An 18,686-nucleotide genomic window follows, 5' to 3' on the forward strand; every position below is an offset into this window, starting at 1 on the left:
CTATTAAAAAATAATCACTTATTAATCATGCTGAGTTTGAATTGTTCATCAAATGCATTGGTTCATGTATAGTAGCTTTGGGTTTTGGATATTCTTATGCTCTTTTATTATCATTATGTTTGTTGAATTTATTAGATCCATTTTCAACTTGAGAGAGCTAACATTTTTTAACAAGTTTTAAGCTTCCAACTATTGAGTATGGATTTGATTGATGACAAAATTAGAATTTTAATCAAGTGGCATAAGATTCATCCAATATCAAAAAACTCAAAACTTGTACTTTTACTATTATAAGAAAAATTCATTTTTTTAAATTATTTATAATCAAATAGAATTTTTCTTACATTTGAGAGTGTATATCAGTACTTGTCTTCACAAATCTCGAATAAATTCAATGTACAAAAAATATAAAGGACTACGGATAAAAAGAGCTCGCAAACGGAAGACCAGAGGCTCACAGATGTAAGATAAGGGGCCGCTAAAAGGAAGAGCGATGGTTTATCAGCAGAAGGTTAAGCATTCACTAGCAGAGTACAAAAATACCTATCTGATCAGACACAAATTTCCTCAATCATGGTTGAAGACTGACCGAGCGAAGTCCGCCTAAACCAAACATTAAATCCTATCGAGTCAAGCAGAGCCATTCGTCATGGCCCAATTCAAGGGAAGAATGAAGCATTGCCAGCAATCCCACAGAGACGTTTGAGATTTCTTATGAGGGGCTAAGACCAACCATCACATAACTACATGGAGCATCCTCGAAGGATCACCTCATTGAAGTCAGCCACCTATCAGATTACGGCGATTAATTGTCTGCTCGATAACCTAGCCTTACTCTGCCGATAAAAGTTCCTTATTAAAGGATAACTAGATTGCAACTAGACAAGCATAGTTGACCGACAAAAACCCGATTTAGCGAAGGTGAGAACGGTTCTTGCAAAATTATGACCAATTGATTCATAGAGTAGACTAACCAAAGTTCTATACATGTAAAATACATAAAATATCATGAAACTTACTCATTAAACAAGAGCAGACATGTAATTCCATATATTGTATCCCCTCCTAATAATTAGGGAGTCATTTCATGAGAAAGGAATACTAAAAAATTTGATATGTTGTTTACTACTGTGTTTCCCACCCCCCAGTTGTTATACTCTATTCTTTGGGTGTGATTCATGGACAAATTAAGAATCAACAAAGTGTTATGAGAATTGGACCAACTGATTTTTAGTTTATATCAAATATCAAAATTATAAGAAAAAAAAAGCATATATGATTCCATAAAATTCATTTACGTTTATTCAAATAATCTAATAAACATCAAAAGTGGCTATAATTAGACAATATTTTAAAAATAGATTTTTTTTTAAGAAAAAAGTAATACTAAAAAAACGTACATTAAAAATAAAATTTGTAAAATTGGCAAAGTCATTTGCCAGGTGGCAACTTTGCCACATGGCAATTTTTTTCATTCTTCAATTATCCCAACTGCCTTCTCTCTTCCCTACTCAAGGATGCAAGTTTGGACATGTTCACCGGCAGGCGTCTGACTTCAAATAGATCGTTTGGGTTCTAAAAGGATTGTGCTAGTTTTTCTAAATGTGCCAACATCCCTTACATCATTTCTCTTTTTCTACACGTACCCAAGAAAACGAGGAATTATTGCGTCTGCATGCAGTGTCTGATCTTGACAGTAAATCACGGTGATCTACGGTCAGAATTATTTTTATTTTTTCTAAAAAAAAATTTAGGTGGGGCCCACCGAAATACACCCGGACCGTAGATCAGGTGATTTACGGCCCGAATCGAACACGGCACCGTATGGAATAATTTTTCCAAGAAAACAATTTTTTTTTTTTTTTCTTTTGCCATCGGAGAGAACTTTTCAAGGCCATTTCTGAGAGCGACCTCAACGCAAGAAGAAAAAGCAGGAATGCATGATGGGATGAAAACAGTCTACATGAGGGCATTGCATGGGTAGTTTCCAAGGGAGAGGAAATGCATTGGACATGGAGTCAAGAGGCTAAAAATAGAGTTTTTGACAAAAAAGATAATTATACAGCGGGCAAAGATTTCTCAATGCCACGTGACAGGTCTAGGGATGGGAGGAAGCAGTCACGTGACAAAATAGTGATGTGACAGACTATTTTGCCCATTTTATAAATTTTATTATTAGTTTATCATTTATTTAAATTATTTTCTTAAGAAATTCTATTTTTAAAATTTTACCTTATAATTATATATTTAAGTTTGTATATATAATGATAAATATGTGTCATTATCTATACCACTAATTATGCAAATATTTATTCACTTACTATTAAAATAAATTTGGAAACAAAATAAGAGATGATTCTACTCCTACTACTACTCTTCTTTGTCATAGGTCTCACTACAGGAATACCAACAATTACTGGCTAACAAATATGTCAGTAATAACTTGTATTTCAGTTGGTAATCAAAATTAATGGCTAAAACCCTTCAGCTATAAAAACCTTTGTTGAAACTAATCTACCTACTAAATTTTTTAGTTGCTAAATTTACATGCAGCTGATTTGTGGCTGATATTTTAGCCGGTAAAAGAACTGATAGACACAATAAAATTGGATGAAATAATAGCAAATATAACAATATAATCTCAACAAATCATTCACAACAGGAGTACGGTAGAGTAAAAGAGAATAATACAAATAATGTAATATAGAAAAAGAGAATTAAAAAGTTACTTGTCGAAATCATCATTTTCCTCCTTGATCATGAGTTGTTTACCACAAATACGTGTCTGAAGCATTTTTGCAAGGATCTTAGACAACACTATTTTTGCTGAGTCGTTGTCTCTTAGGTGAAACCCATTGTTCAATATGGTGTAGTCATATCATCGTAATTCATGACATCCTTCCCAAGAATGAGTAACATTGTGAGGTTTTCATACTTATCAGGGAGAGACTTCAATAGAAGAAGCGTATTATTTTTATCTCCAACCTCCTCATCCAGACCTAACAGATTTGTCAAAAGCTCTGTAAAATTATTCAAGTGCTCATTAATAATAACTCACATCTCATCTGAAATATATAGTCGATACTTCATATGGAGATGATTCTCCAAGTTCTTTGTGAGATATTTGTTCTCCAACATTTTCTTAAATTTTCTACAAAATTCTCCATCAATCCTTTATATTTAATCTCTTAAGAAGTAATTTTTATTCAAGCCACAAACACTCTAGTTCATCATCAACCAATCTCTTTCTAAAATCCCTTCAAGACATTCATTGCTATCAGAAACTCTCTTCAAAGTCAAAGAGCACAACACATTCATCACCTCGCATCACCACATGTCAAAGTTTCCTTTCACGTCAAATCACGTTACATATATCTTGATGGGATGTGTAATCACGTGACGAAACAACAATTTTTCACCAACATGGTGGATGTTGAAGTACATGAGAACATGTTTTTTATCCATGGCTCCACCATATCTCATAATCTAACTTGCGACGATCTCTTTGCCTTGTATCCATGACTTTGTTGAATCCACATCCAATTGCTTCTAAAATCACACCAATCTTATTGATACAAAATTGTTGTGCAAAATGATGTAGAAAATAAAATAACACAACAAGCAAACAACCAAATACGGTTTGATTTACGTGGTTCAGAACAAATATGCTTATGTCTACAAGGGAGGTTTATTTTTCTATCAACAAATGAGGAAAGAAGAGAAAAATGCCGAAATAACGTGACAACTCCACGACTAAAGTCAACCCTAATTACTTCTACAAATAAAAGAGGATTAGGACATACATGTTAGAAATTTTTCTTATATAAGAAAAATCTTTTTATTAGATCTCCTCTAATTATGTTATTTAATATCAATCCTTCAAATATATAAAAAATCATGTAATTAGATATCCTTCAATTAAATTATCTCATATCGATCTTTTTAATATACACATTTTCTTAATATACAACCATTAAATTTAACACTTTTCATAACACTTCTACGTTGTCATGAATTTATGACGATCATATTGACATAAAATAATTTATTTGATTTTAAGCAAACAAAATATTTTCTTTAATGTTCACATTAACTTCAATCCTACTAAATTGTTCCTTCTTGGTACCACTCAAACAAAATGAAATTACCAATATCATTGCATTTCTTCCAACTTTATTTTATCATACTGAGAAACTGTCGCATTATTTTTGGTATGATATTGATCTATGAAACTTTTTATTTCAGGAGATTAGGTGTGTAGATGGAGATAATGCTTGAATCCTATTCTTCAAAATTTTATCATATACTCTTACATTTATAATATAAAAATAAAAATAATAAATTATTAAAAATAAACTAAATAAATAAAAATAATAACAAATATGACTATAATTTTATAATTCAAAATGCTTATCTTGTATTTATTAAAATAAATATATTCTATTTCAATCAAAAGGATTTTATTTTGAACATTTATTTAATGCCCCAAAGTAAAAAAATAAATGTTTTGAGCAATTTGAAATATATTACTATAAATAAATAAATACTTGGAATTTGAGCAATTTGATGGGCACTTTTTAGCCTAATGACACAAGTAAGGTCAAGCAACTCATGTTGCCAAAAACAAGAGTTTTCTCCATATGGTTATGGGAAGGTCACTACAAACTTAGTAATGTGTGGATTTGTTCTCTTATAGCTAGCGGTAAAGCAATATATTTTTTGTCTATGTATATTTATTCGTAGTTCATTTGTAATTGTAGTTTAAATTTGAATATGGTTTGAAATTATTTAATTTCATTATTAATGATGATTAAGAGATTTATGAAATCAAATGATATTACTTTTCAAAAATAAAATAAAATAAAAAATTGATATTTACAAAAAAAAAGGACATTTATGTTAAATTTTGTAGTTCTATGCAAAGATTTTATACTAAAAGTGATACTAAAGTTTTTACATGAAATAACTTATTATGTAAGTGAGAACTTAAAAGTGCGCTCTTCCTCTCAATCGAAGAAAATAAGAACACGGTACAAAGTGCCAACTTGGCTTATCAGTTGTAGCTGGGAATGTTGAAGAAATAATCAAAGTTAATGATAACAGTCAATAATTAGTTAGATGAAGGTGATGATCAAATAATTGCAATCGAGTGATGCTAATCAATCGATCATAATTGGGATAGAAAGGTAATGATTAGGCAGTGATGTTTTGGTAATAACACTCAAGCGATGATGATAACTAGTAATGCATAGGCGTTGAATATCGGTCTAGAATTGGTGTTTCTTTCAATCTCTAGGATCTTCTAAATTTCAACATTTTTTCATGTAGAGAAGGAGTATATACCTATAAATTTCTAAAATGTTATATTGACTTTTTTTGTCGAGATGGTTAAACATTATATTGGATGACCTATGTTGATTGTCTCAATCGTAGGACTTTTTTTTTGTTTGTATTTAAGCTATTTAATGATATTGAAATTGAGTGATCATGCACTCATTGATTCTCTGATTGCATAAAGTTCATATATCACTCTGTTCGAACTAATGATGTAATTGAGTTCATGTAACTGGTGATCATAATAACACTTAATATTGTTGGACTCGTCTTATAAAAGCATTTATTCCAACTATTATTGAAAAAATAATTTAAATGATCTTAAAATTTAGCGAATTCAACTTAAATATCACACAATTCTTTTGTCTTTAACATCTAAATTTTTATATTTAATTATATTTCTATCGCTTTTTTTTGGCATAAACCTTCACATAAAAACATGTATTTTTACTTTTAAACTTTAAATACTAATGATATTCTTTATGTAATTTTAAAAATTTGAGTGTTGTATATGTAAACATAATTTAGATCTTAGATATATAAATATATAAAAATCTCATGGCATTAATGTAAATAAGATCCTAAATTTAATTCTAAAAAATTTGTGTCTATTTTCTAGTGAATATATATATTTGTATTATTCTTATTTTTCTTATAATTTTAATCCATTTCGGGCATTTGGATGATTGGATCCGAATCTACTGGGAATCTTTACAAAAAAAAAAGGTCATGTCAAAGATTTAAATAAAAATGACTTTGATTCTCCACTGTCATCGTACAGTGGATCATGACAATTTAAGTTAAATAATGAGTATTTACATAAATACCATCCCCTTTTATGTATTTACATATAAAAAATCTAAATTTTATTTTGTCACAGCAAAAATTTCTTTGTTATTTTATTAGTGAAGCACGCTATTTCATGCATAAGATGGTAGTTATGTAAAAATGATTATGTAAATAAATAGAAATTAAGTGGTATTTATGTAAATCATCTAATGAATAATGAGATACAATAAAAAATAGAGAGAGAGAGAGAGGAGAGAGAGAGCTGAACGAGGAAAGTATCTTTGCGGGTAGGGCTGTCAAAATGACTGGTTGTTTACGAACAGCTCTTGTTCGGCTCATTAAGAAGCTCGTATCCGGCTCGTTCGCTAATTTAACGAGCCTAACACGAACAGATATTTGTTCATTCGTGTTCGGCTTGTTTTGGCTCGAAATACTACTAATCAATTATATATAATCTTTGATGAGTAGTATTTTTTAAAAAAAACTAATTGGCTACAAGGCTACAAAGATTTCTAATCAATTAAAAGTATTAATGAAGAAAATAGAATACAAATTATTAAATTAGAAAATTAGATTCAACAAATTATTAAATTAGATTCAAATAATGTTTTAAATCTTGCCCCAATCCTTAACATCCTATGACTACTTGATTAGGGTTGTCAAAAGAACTTTTGTTCGTGAAAGACACGAACACACTTTTTGAGCTCAAAATATAAACAAACCGTACACGAGCTACCCCTATTTACGGGAACTATTTTATTTTTAAATGATGAGTAATACGATGTAAATTTAATTCAGGTAAACTTTAAATTTAAAACATAAAAATTAATTTTAATTTTATCATTTAAGATAAAAATATTTTTCCTCTATTTATTTGTGGCTAGTTATTTAAGTTTTTGATGTATTATTATTTATGGAATATTAGAGCCTCCATAAATTCTGAAAAACAGGGGGGGGTGAAATGTTTCAATTAAAGTTAAAAAATTTATATTCATTTGACAGATTTCGAAAATCTTCCTTTAGTTGGTAAATTTCTGAAATCTCCATTTAAAATAGTGTTTTCAACAAATTATGCAGCCCATCATCATAAGATTGTTCAGAGGTGGGCATCAGCCTAATAGGCCTTTTCTAAGTCCTATAATATGTGATATGTGTGAATTTGTGATTAAATTTATTCAAATTTATATAAAAATTAGATTTTATATATATTCAACTTGAACTGAGATTTCTAAGTTATGTTCTATGAGATGAATCAAATAATTTTGTCATTTTATTTCGATTTGATATGCCTTTATATTCATCAATAATATCAAAAATAACTAATCATTTTTCATAATCATGATGATAATTAATTATTGAGAGGGACATATAAGTTGATTTAAAAAAAAAAACTCTAAAACATACTGTTTCATATTTCATATTACAGTAATTGTAAATTGATTAGATTTATCATCCTTCCTATGATTCTAATCACTTGACAAAATAGAATTGTCTAATCACGAGTCTATGAACTCTAAATAAGTTAAAATAACTATAAAATGACAGCATTTAAATAAAGACTATGTGTATAAGTTTCACATGACAATTTCTCATAGCCATGTAACATCATGTAACCCTACTACTAAGTGATCTCATGTAATGACCTTTCCTTTGAGCATTATCCTCTCCTATTTCATTTTCTGGATCATTCTATTGTGCATCTTTCTACATAGTCGCACCATCGGACATCCCAAGTCAAAGAAATTAATGTCAAACCACATTCATTCAGATGTAACAATCACGTAGGTTGCCTATGTGCTCACCAAAATTGATTCACGAGCTCCATATGATGACACTGCCCAAAAATCTCTACATCATATTTATGTACCTATCAAAATATACATGACAAAATAGCACATTCTCATTGTTTGAATTAATACAATGAGTTGATATCTTATGCTCATTATAATTGATCGTAAGCTTACAAAATTTTAAGTGATCTTGTCAATTATTTTTAATTAATTTTTTTTAAAAAAAAAATTTATCCTTAAAGAAAAAAATCTCAAAAATATAACTCTTGCATGTATTGGGTAAGACCAATGATTTCACTCCAACTTTAGGCAGAACTTTGATTTTATGCCTTTATTTTAAAGATGAATAGATCGACTCAAGTTATGTGACATCAAGCACCATAAACCAACTTTCATTTAAGGTGTAATTAAGTTTAGGAGGCTCATGAACCAACTCAAATCTAGCTCATTAAACAATTCATATGCGAAGTTCTACAAGACAATATTAAAGCCATTTTTGAACTAGTCTCATCTCCCTTATCATTTCATGAATTAATTCATTTCAAAATTACAAATGTTGGAATTAATGGGCTTATTTACATAGATAAAATTCATAAAAAACAAAATTTCCCCTCATTCACTCTCTTAATTTCCAACTATCTTTTCTCAGTTGCCCTACTTTCATAAGAATATAGTTATGTGACCATCAAAGTTAAAATGCTTGTCATTTTCCCTGCCACAATCTGAGCATCTATGGATGCTTATGTCACAAGAAGATAAAACTTCTGAGAACTGGAGCATAGCACCACATATTTGATGGTCCATACAAGTTACTCCTTTAAATTCTTAAGAATATGCGAATATACACTCAACATTGATAGAGGGGAATCTGAGGATAAGAATAGGATTGACTATTATTGGATAATTGCATAATTGATTTGAGACAAAAATTTCAAGCAAATATTACCGCACGTCCTTAGGACAACAGATGTATAGGCTTTTGTGGGGTCTAATTTTTCTGTGCGGACACCTGACGTAGCTCTACGTGCGGCGGAAGTTATTCCTAAATTATTTTCAGGATATTTTTAGATTATTTTCAATAATCTCAAAATAACCCAAAAATAACCCACGGTCTTTATTTTTGGGTTATTTCGGGATTATTGAAAATAACCCAGAAATAACTTTAAAATAACTCAAGAATAATCTCCGCCGCATATAGAACTACGTCAGGAGTCCGGACAGAAAATACGCTCCTCTGTGGGATACATGCGGCCTGGCGTGGCCTCAACCGGACAATCATTTCATGAAAAAGAAATACATGCGTACCACTCAATCTTATGAATTTACATATCTAACACCCAAGCTTCAATCGCTATACACACAAACATATCATTTCCTACGGATTTTGAAGAATTACGATGCATTTTCATCTATTAGTATGCTTGGCTATAGATCCAGTACCATACTATGAACATAATAAAAAAACATAAAATGACGTACAAATAAAAGCAGCATACAAATCATACGTAATTTTAAGTTCATCAAGAAAAAAACTACTCCAGACTGCTAAATTAAAACATAATTAGCATAATAACCAATACTTAATTTTTTAAATTAAGATAATATTCCATTACAATACAGTCTGAAACTCAAAGATAGAACCTAGCTTATTATTAGCTAAATCCTGGATACTAATTAGCAGTCACTCAACTTCCAGATAGACTTCTTATAGTTCCCTGGTTATTTAGATACGTCATCCTCATATCTAAAAAAAATAAAAATAAAAAGAAGTATTAATTCGGATATATATGCATGAAATGACTAAATTAATGCGCAATCCATATATAAGATGTCAAAAATACCATAAAAGGTACCTTTTTAAGCTTTAATCCCATTGGCCTGAGCTGCTGCTTTGTTGATTTTTTTTGCAAATGTACCAGCCACCAGCAGAGGAAATGCAATAGTAGCATCACAGTGGACCTGTTTTATTTTAAAAAAAAAAGCATTTTTATATATAGCTTTAAGCTTTATGAGGATGTTATAATTTGAATACAAAAGCACTAAATTTACATTATATGTGACCTTTGTTACATTATATGTGACCTTTGTTGTCTATTTTGAAGTTATAAATCATATTTAGTTTTGAAAAATGACACATTACTACAAATCTAAATGCCTATGTATTTGAAAACTAAATAAAAAAAATGGTTTAAATTTCACGGGACGTTTACATATATAGCACATAACTCTGTATATTTTCATGTCTCACAGCAAAACTTTCATATTTACAAATATAATGATCCCCTGACTCTATGTAAGGGCCATTTTAGTCCCAAAATTCATAAAAGTCTCAATTTAATTTAGTTATTGATTCATACCTTAGCAGTTTTTGCAGTGCCTTTAATCTTTCCCCAAGACACAGCTTCATCAGGCCGAGCTCCAGAATCACTGCCGTCGAATTCCTGAGCGGTGTTGATGAACACGGCATAATCTGCACCGTTACGAAGCATGTTGGCATTACAGATATGGTGCTTTGGAACTCCTCCTCCGAGTATTAAGACTCCAGTCTTTCTAGGGCTTGCATGAACAGCTTCCTCGTCCATTGCCTTCACGTCTGCATGCATATATAAACTTACGTTATAATAATTGCTATTACTTTTAATAATATGTTCATAAGCAATAAAATTATCTTGAATTATGTAAAAAAAAAAAAAAATAATTAAGAGAAGTAACCTTGAACGAGATCTATAATGAGGCCAGGATTGCGCAATGAGTGGAGGTAAAGCATGTCCCCTATCGAACCATCGGTGATTGCCGGGCAGAAGACTGGTATGCCATTCTGAATTCATGAAGGGCAACATAATTAAAATGGATCTTATGTATATAATTAAGACTTACTGTGCCTATTGAGAAAAAAATTAGGTCAGAACTCCACATGCATCCTTAGTCTAATAATAGGGATGCAAGTGTCAAGTGAGCCCCATAAATTTTAAAGCTAACAAATGGAAGCGTGTATTACAGTGGAACTATTTGACATGTGGTGTCCCATCATTGGACTCCGGACGTTGTCCAGAGTTCAGATGTAATATTTGCTACCTATGGAACCACCCCTAGCATCTCCATGGTCACAAATTAGGGTATCATATTTTGCAATTTATCTCAGATTATTATAAAATAAAAATAATAATAATAATAAGAATAATAATTCAAAAATGTCCCAAATTGAAAATGAAAGTATATATAGCATGGTCTTCTGAATATAGCTCAGTTGTTCTCACTTCTCAGAGGAAGAACATGCGAAATTAACTCTAATATTACTATATCTAGAATAAGGAACGTCTGCTTCACCTTGGACGCCCAATACAAATATGAACTCTCATTGTTTATCTCTTTTCCCAAACGGGCAATCACCTTCGATGGCGTCCAGTGCGCTTTCTATAAAAGATTTTAAAAAAAAAAAAAAAAAAAAAAAAATATATATATATATATATATATTTCATACAAAATAATATATTAATAATTTAAAAAAAGGCATATATATTACAAAATCCACATAAAAATAATTAGAAAGAAAACCTCATTAATTTGCTCTTCGAGCATTTTGTCGAGAATAGGCATAATCCAATCCCCAAATTTGCAGTAATTATCATTAGGCACCAATAAGTTGCCAATCCTATTCCATCCTCTGGAGCGCAGAAATGTTCCTCCCAGAGAGAAATCCCCTTTGAAAGTAGGAGCCAGACATTTAATGAAATCTTCTTCTATACCGCCAGCAGTCGTCACCAGCACATCCACCTGCACCATCCATTTTTTTTTTGTTTTTTCTTTTTATTTTTAGCAAAATATTTATAATCCTTTCTTTTTTTCTTTGGAAGATTTATATTCATATCACTCAGTTTTTATTTATTTACATATAATCTAACATCTACATTTCAAAAGTAAAAAAAATTGTTTTTTTTTTTTTTGTGAGATATGAAAGATTCGTGATGTCAAAATTAAAGTTTAAATGTCAGATATGTTATAAATCCATAAGTATTGTATAGTATGTATGTACATGATCCCTTTTTAACTGTTTTTGGTTCAGGGGTTGGTGGCCAATAATTTACTTTGCTCTGTTAGGTAATGAAGACAAATAGTACCTATCCGGCCCACTGCAAGATAAATTTTTTTTAAGGCATTTACAATTATATATATATTTAGCATCTATAATTTAATATTTTCATGCATAATACCCAAAATTTTATGCAAAATACTAACACTAAAGAGCTATCAAAGCCAAACCCAATGTAGAGTCCATAAAGAACATTTTTTTCCTTTAAAATTCAGATTTTTTTCATGAACAATTTAATCTTTTGTCCACCACAAAATATCAATTTTATCCCTACGAAATATCATTTTATCTTTCGTTATGCTAATATAAGAGGACAAATAAACTGACTCAATCTCTTAATATTATAAGAAATGAATTTAAAGACTAAGATATATTATCAGTAATTTTTTAAAAAAAAAAGCTGCAAGTGAAACATAACTTTTTACATTGGGTTGTACTTTAACTGCAGGTTAATTGAGTTATCGCTATCGCAATTTTGAGATGTCAGAAATGTAATTAACACTTTCTTGGAAATGGAAATTTGAAAGGGACCACAGCAGTAAGATAAAAGACAGCTGTACAGAAAATTACTGTAAGGGAACAGAGCTTTTATTACAACAAGACACCCAAAATCAGCATCCAGATTTTTTTTTTATTTTAAAATGTTTCCAACTTGGGCTGTAAAGGCTGGTAGCTTATATTTCGAGCTCAAAAAAGATGTATTCTTGTTTGGCCCATTTACTTAATGAGCCGAATACAAATCTTTCACAAATAAAGAGTCGTTTTCACAACTTTAATCATATAACTATAAGATGTTAAAGATTATGACAAGCTTTAAAATATTATTTGAATTTAATTTAATAATTTTTATTCTATTTTTGTAATTAATAACTTTAATTGATTATAAATCTTTGTAGTCTTGTAGTGAATTAATTTTTTTAAAAATAAAAATCACACACATATATATATAATTGATTAGTAGTATTTCGAGCCAAAATGAGCCGAATACGAACGAACAAATATTGTTCGTGTTATTCGTGTTTGGCTTGTTAACTTAGCGAATGAGCGGAACACGAGCTGTTTGCGAACAACAAACTGTTTTGATCCTATTTCTAATCTCCACTTTTCATAATTTATGGTAAAGACATAGGTCGATTACTGTTAATTTAAATGTAATTATTAAAATAGTGATCTGATATGTCATATTTCCTTGTAAATTGATTTTGACAATGGAGTTTTCGGAACAATGTCATTTTCTCAAAAATACTGAAAGTGACATCATATAAAAAGGCCCAAATACAGAAAGGGCTGCAAAATACTACATAATTATTTTCATATTTATTTCCAATAACATTAAAATTCAAAAAATAAAATATTATTTATTTTTTAAAGTAAAATGCAACATTTTATACATAAATTTATAATATAAATAAAAAGAACACTCCTATAACTCACTTCCATGGTTCTATTAAGGTTTCAGTGAACAGTGAATCCTATAAGCCGTACAATCAAATGCATTTGTATCGCAAAAGAATCAATGAAAAATAATAAGGCCTGAAATCATGAAAATGGTCACATAAAAGTTTTCAATACAAATCTAACATTTTCTCCAAATTTATAAAGAAGAAGAAAACGAAGGCACTCACCATGCGATGCTGCACCAGAAACCTTATAGTCTCTCTAACCCCAGACGAAATGAGATTAGATGTAAAGCCAAGAAATATCTTGCACTTCACAGACTCCCTAAAAGCCCGATCCGTCTCCTCACTTCCATCAACTGCTACTTCCTCATCCGCCAACCTCCAGCTTATCTTCACAAATTCAAATTTCAGTCAGCATTTTCTTATCATTTAGTTCGGATGAAATTTTTTTATTTGCAGTCTTTCATACATACATGTTCTGCATAATAAAGTCATAAATATGCAAACTTTGAAGACAATGCAGGTTGATATTAATGCATGTTTATGATAATAATGGGGTTTTGGGAGTTTTTGATACCATCTGGTTGACGACTTCCATGGCTTCTCCCAGATTTGTGGCCTGAAAACCAGTAGAGACGAGGGAGTTGAGGAGGCCGGTGAGGTCGAGGCCGTTGTTGAAGTCGTAGCCGCCGATTTTTAACGATTCAAGTGCTGCGGATTCTTTGAACACCAGCGATTTGAGCACATCTCTTTCCGTTTCGCTCGCAGCCGAACCCATGAATGCAGGCTCTTGGAAGCTTTGGTGACGAAGAAGAAGAGAGTGGTGGTGAGGACGAGCTGCTCCTCTGGTGCTTATTTAATGTCTGGGTCGTGCAGCAGGAGCATGGTAAAAATAATAATGATTGGGGTTGTCAAAAATTAGGTAGGAAAACAAAAAAATGGTAGCCGTTGGCCGTTTCACCAAAAACTGTCTTAAACAAGCAAAAATATCACTGATGTCATTGGGCCAGAGCAGATAAAAATGTTGGATTTATCTATACGTGGTAGGTAGGCTTATATAATAGGTAAGGGACCCATGTTGGAGCGGAACCGTGCAAGCCAATGTAGCGGGGTGGTGTGAAATCATTTGTTAAATCAAGGGAGTTTTTGTTACGTGGCTTGGGGGTGCGAGGACAATGCCCCTACTGTACGGTATATAGATAATTTTGTAATTTCATATTATACGCCAGATATATATATATATATTATATAATGTATTGTAACCCTATGAATATCTTGTACTCTTTTTCATAATTGAAGAAAAAACTGTCGACATCTTTGTCAAACCACGTTAAATCTGTGTTTATTTCTCGATTTGTGTCAATTCGTGTGCCATAAAATTCTCAACAATGTGGGTCTTGCGTAGGTAGGTTGATTTCTAAGAATGTAATCAAATTTCATTTATTTGACAAATGTCTTCATCCTAAACTATGGGAGCCAGCCAGAGAGGCGTGGGGTTTCGGATTACCAGTTATGGGCCCCTACAATGCCATGTCATCTTCTCTAGCCATGAAATTATCAGAATTAAGTAGACAATCAATAACTACCACTCCAATATTATACATTAAACTCTCATTCATATCTACTAATTATTTTATTGCAAAAGAGACTTATGCACACTTTTTACACGTTTATTGTGACAATTGTGAATTTGATTGACTATCTAGAAAGCACACCAACTCATGATGATTTTAATTGGTACTTACATTAATCTAAAAAATTAAGGGGTCATTATAAATTATTTTTATTCATTTATTCATTATTTTTATTTTTATTTTACATTATTTATATTTTGAAATAGAATAAAATATATTAATATTAAAAAATATTTTTTAAAATATTAAATAAATTAATTTATGTGACGATTAGGATAATCATTAATACAATAATAATAGTAATTGATAACGTAATGGCAATAACTATAATATTCATGATAATTATTAGAGATGATGATAATATATTATAAAGTATTTTGAGTATTTTAAAAAAATAAATCAATTTATTTTAAAAAAAATATATATATAATGTGTAAATTATATAAAAATATATTTTTAAAATAAAATATAAATAAATAAAAAAAATCTTAAATGGAAGATGATGTTTATGTATGGCCGAATTACCATGATGATTACACAAATTATTCTCACAGACTGTGACAGTCTGCCCGTTACTCTCTACAATTATTGAAGTCTAGGTGGAAACAAGTGAGCTCAAGTTAGACTTAAGTTTGATTAATTATTCGAGTTTGAGCTCAAAATCAAATTTAACTCAATGAATTCGAGCCGACTTGTGGGAGTAATTGAGATGAATGTGATGTGTTTTCGACTTAGTTATTTGATAAGCTATTTGTGTTTAGCACTTCGATTCATGTTCGAGCGAAGCTTTTACGTAAATATTCATATTTGGCTATTTTAAAATTTTTAAAAAATTATATTTGATTTGTAAGTGATTTTTTTGAATTAGCATTTTGCTATTTTCCGCCATTTAAATAAAATAATAGGTAAATTGTAGGTAAAATTTCTTGTAATCAAACATTATAAATAAATATCGACAGTTCATTGGAATAAAAAAATTGTGAAGAAATTTCATTTGATTAATATACATTTTGATACTAAATTATGATATGTTATTGTTAAATATATAATTAAATAATTTCTAATTAATCAAGTTGTATTTATTTAATATATCATTTAACAATAAATCATTTAATAAGAAACTTGTTGAACAATAAAAAAAATAAATTTTTAATCATGCTCACTTTGAGTTGTTCATCGAAGGCATTGGTTCATTTATAGTAACTTTGGGTTTGGATATTCTTATTCTCTTTCATTATCATTAGGTTTGTTGAATTTATTAGATTCATTTTCAATGCGAGAGAGCTAACTTTTTTGAACTAAGTTTTAAGTTACAAATTATCGAGTATGGATTTGATTGGTGATTGAATTGGAATTTTAAGAGATATTGACCATTTGTCTTTATGAGTATTATAAGAGATTTTGAAGGGTCCATATTGTTGGGGCAGAGTGTTCAGAAAGAAATGAACCATAAAAGATTCCGACATTTTAACTTCTGAAGCTGCAAGCTGAGCCGCTATGTCCCTCATGTGCATGATATGATCACACACGCCTTTAATTTCGGTGAGCTTCATGGATGAAAATTGCATAATTAAGGTGTTGGCCAGAGCCTTGTCAGATGTTGTAAGCTGCTCATCGATGGCTTTCAGAAGGTCCTTGACCTTATTATGCTGCTCGACAGAATCACGGATACCAGTAGATATCTTGGTCTTTATGAACATCACAGAGAGACGATTAGATCACTCCCATTTTTCATAAAGATCAATAACAACTGAAATGCTGATTTCAGTAATGACATGTGGTTCGTTTTTTTCTCATAACATAATCAATATTCATCCATCCTGAATGAAGAAAAACTTTCTCTTTTCACACCTTATAGTTATCACCATTTAATTCATGAATGTTATACTTAAAATCAGAAATGTTCGCGGGTTGAATAACTGCAAAATTTTCCAAACATATAAGCTTATTATTATTTTTTATTTTTTTTATTTTTTGAGACTCAAAAACAAAATAACATGTTTTGCCAATGTAAATCTTGCTCAAATCGATGAATCTAATGACATACAACTTGCTTGTGGGCAAAAATCTTAAATTAGATTCATCTATCAACTTTATGATAAAACTATCAAATTATATTCCTTTTTCTTAATTCATGTGGGTAGATTAAGAAATATAAGTTGATATTTCATTCTAATTAATCATACAAATATAACAAAATTCATGTGGGTAAATTTTATTATATCTCATATGATTAGTTACAACTAATGTTTTAATGTGATTCTCGAATTCAATATATAATTTTAATAGATTAAAGATGCTCTGGCTATTTCCTAATTAATTAAAATTATATGAATCAACTAACATTAATTAATTATCTATTAAGAGCTAAACATTTACATACAATCATAAATAATGCGAATAAAATGAATAACAATGCATAAATATTATTTAACATAATATATATTGACTCAAAACGAAATGTCATTTTGCATGACGAGGCTGATTTTTGCCGAATGAAAACGACACGTCGTTTTCACCATTGCCCAGACGGCAAGTTGTTTGGCTCGTCTTCATCCTTTAGCTGGGTCTTCTAAACCCAGTTCAGACTCGTGGCTCCGAATGGGAAACCCGACGGTTTCTCAGCCAAAATCAATGGTTCAAATCACAGAAAGCTTAGAAACTTGATTTCAAAATGATTTCTGGTTTTATTTTGGATTAACAACGTCAAAATTCTAATACCCCAAAAATCTAAATGTTTAAAAAAAAACGGGCAGTTAGAACAAACATTAACTTTAATGTCTCAACCAAGATTTATGTACAAACAAAGTGAAACAGAGTAAGCAAGAGAGGTTAATCCCGGCTCTGATACCAAATTTAATATCTCACAACTTTATTCGATCTACAAACATATTTAAATCGATAAGCGGAAGCGAGATATGATCATACATACCTCCAGCCATAACTTATACGAACAGAGTCAACACTCACAACTCACACGACAAATTTTCTGTTACAGATCTTCTAAGTTTTTCTCACTCACAACCCGATGGTGCAAATAAAATGAAGAGGAGCAAGCTTAGGGACCAAAACAACAAACATCACATCTAATTTATAGTGTTATGCGCATCACAGAGTTCAGTAGATGTGAACACATTATGGAATGTTACTAAATTCATGTGTTGAACTTAGACACTATATGAACCATATTCTAAAATTTATTTCTCTTAAAAACACTAATGAATTCCAACGATTATTAAAATTAAAACAGAGTTTTAATTAATTTGGGAATTCCAAAGGGTATTGAAATTAAATTGCGAATTCCTTGAGAAATCAAAAGGGTATTGAAAAAAAAAATCCCAACAGAATATCCTAGATTCCTTATTGGAGTTGGAAGGGGCTAAGGAAGTGTCTTGTGTGTGTGCGCCCGCTCCGCGTATCCCGGCCTGTTGTTTGACATCTAGGGCTGTAAAAAAAGTGCGTTGTTCGTGAATAACTCGTGTTAGACTCGTTCATTAAGTAAACGAGCCGACTCGTTCGTTAAGTAAATGAGCCGAATAAGAATAAGTTTTTAAAGCTCGAATTATAAACGAGCCGAACACGAACAACTCTTTGTTCGCTCATATTTGGCTCGTTTTAGTTTTTTTATATATATATATAGTCTCTATAA

The 18,686-nt window shown here is 30.6% G+C and overlaps 1 protein-coding gene across 1 annotated transcript; it reads right to left on the reverse strand.

Annotated features, from left to right (window-relative positions):
* Window positions 1-9,480: 9,480 nt before the first annotated feature.
* LOC110031045 (deoxyhypusine synthase-like) lies at window positions 9,481-14,260 on the reverse strand. The gene is made up of 8 exons (XM_020734077.1): window positions 13,981-14,260; window positions 13,629-13,793; window positions 11,469-11,687; window positions 11,241-11,327; window positions 10,626-10,731; window positions 10,271-10,506; window positions 9,755-9,872; window positions 9,481-9,657 (listed from the first exon to the last, which is right to left on the reverse strand). The coding sequence occupies exons 1-7, from the start codon at window positions 14,179-14,181 to the stop codon at window positions 9,771-9,773; spliced, it is 1,116 nt and encodes a 371-aa protein (XP_020589736.1). The 5' UTR covers window positions 14,182-14,260; the 3' UTR covers window positions 9,481-9,657; window positions 9,755-9,770.
* Window positions 14,261-18,686: the final 4,426 nt, after the last annotated feature.

The sequence above is a fragment of the Phalaenopsis equestris genome, unplaced genomic scaffold (assembly GCF_001263595.1).
Source record: "Phalaenopsis equestris unplaced genomic scaffold, ASM126359v1 Scaffold000765, whole genome shotgun sequence".
NCBI classification, from domain to species: domain Eukaryota; kingdom Viridiplantae; phylum Streptophyta; class Magnoliopsida; order Asparagales; family Orchidaceae; genus Phalaenopsis; species Phalaenopsis equestris.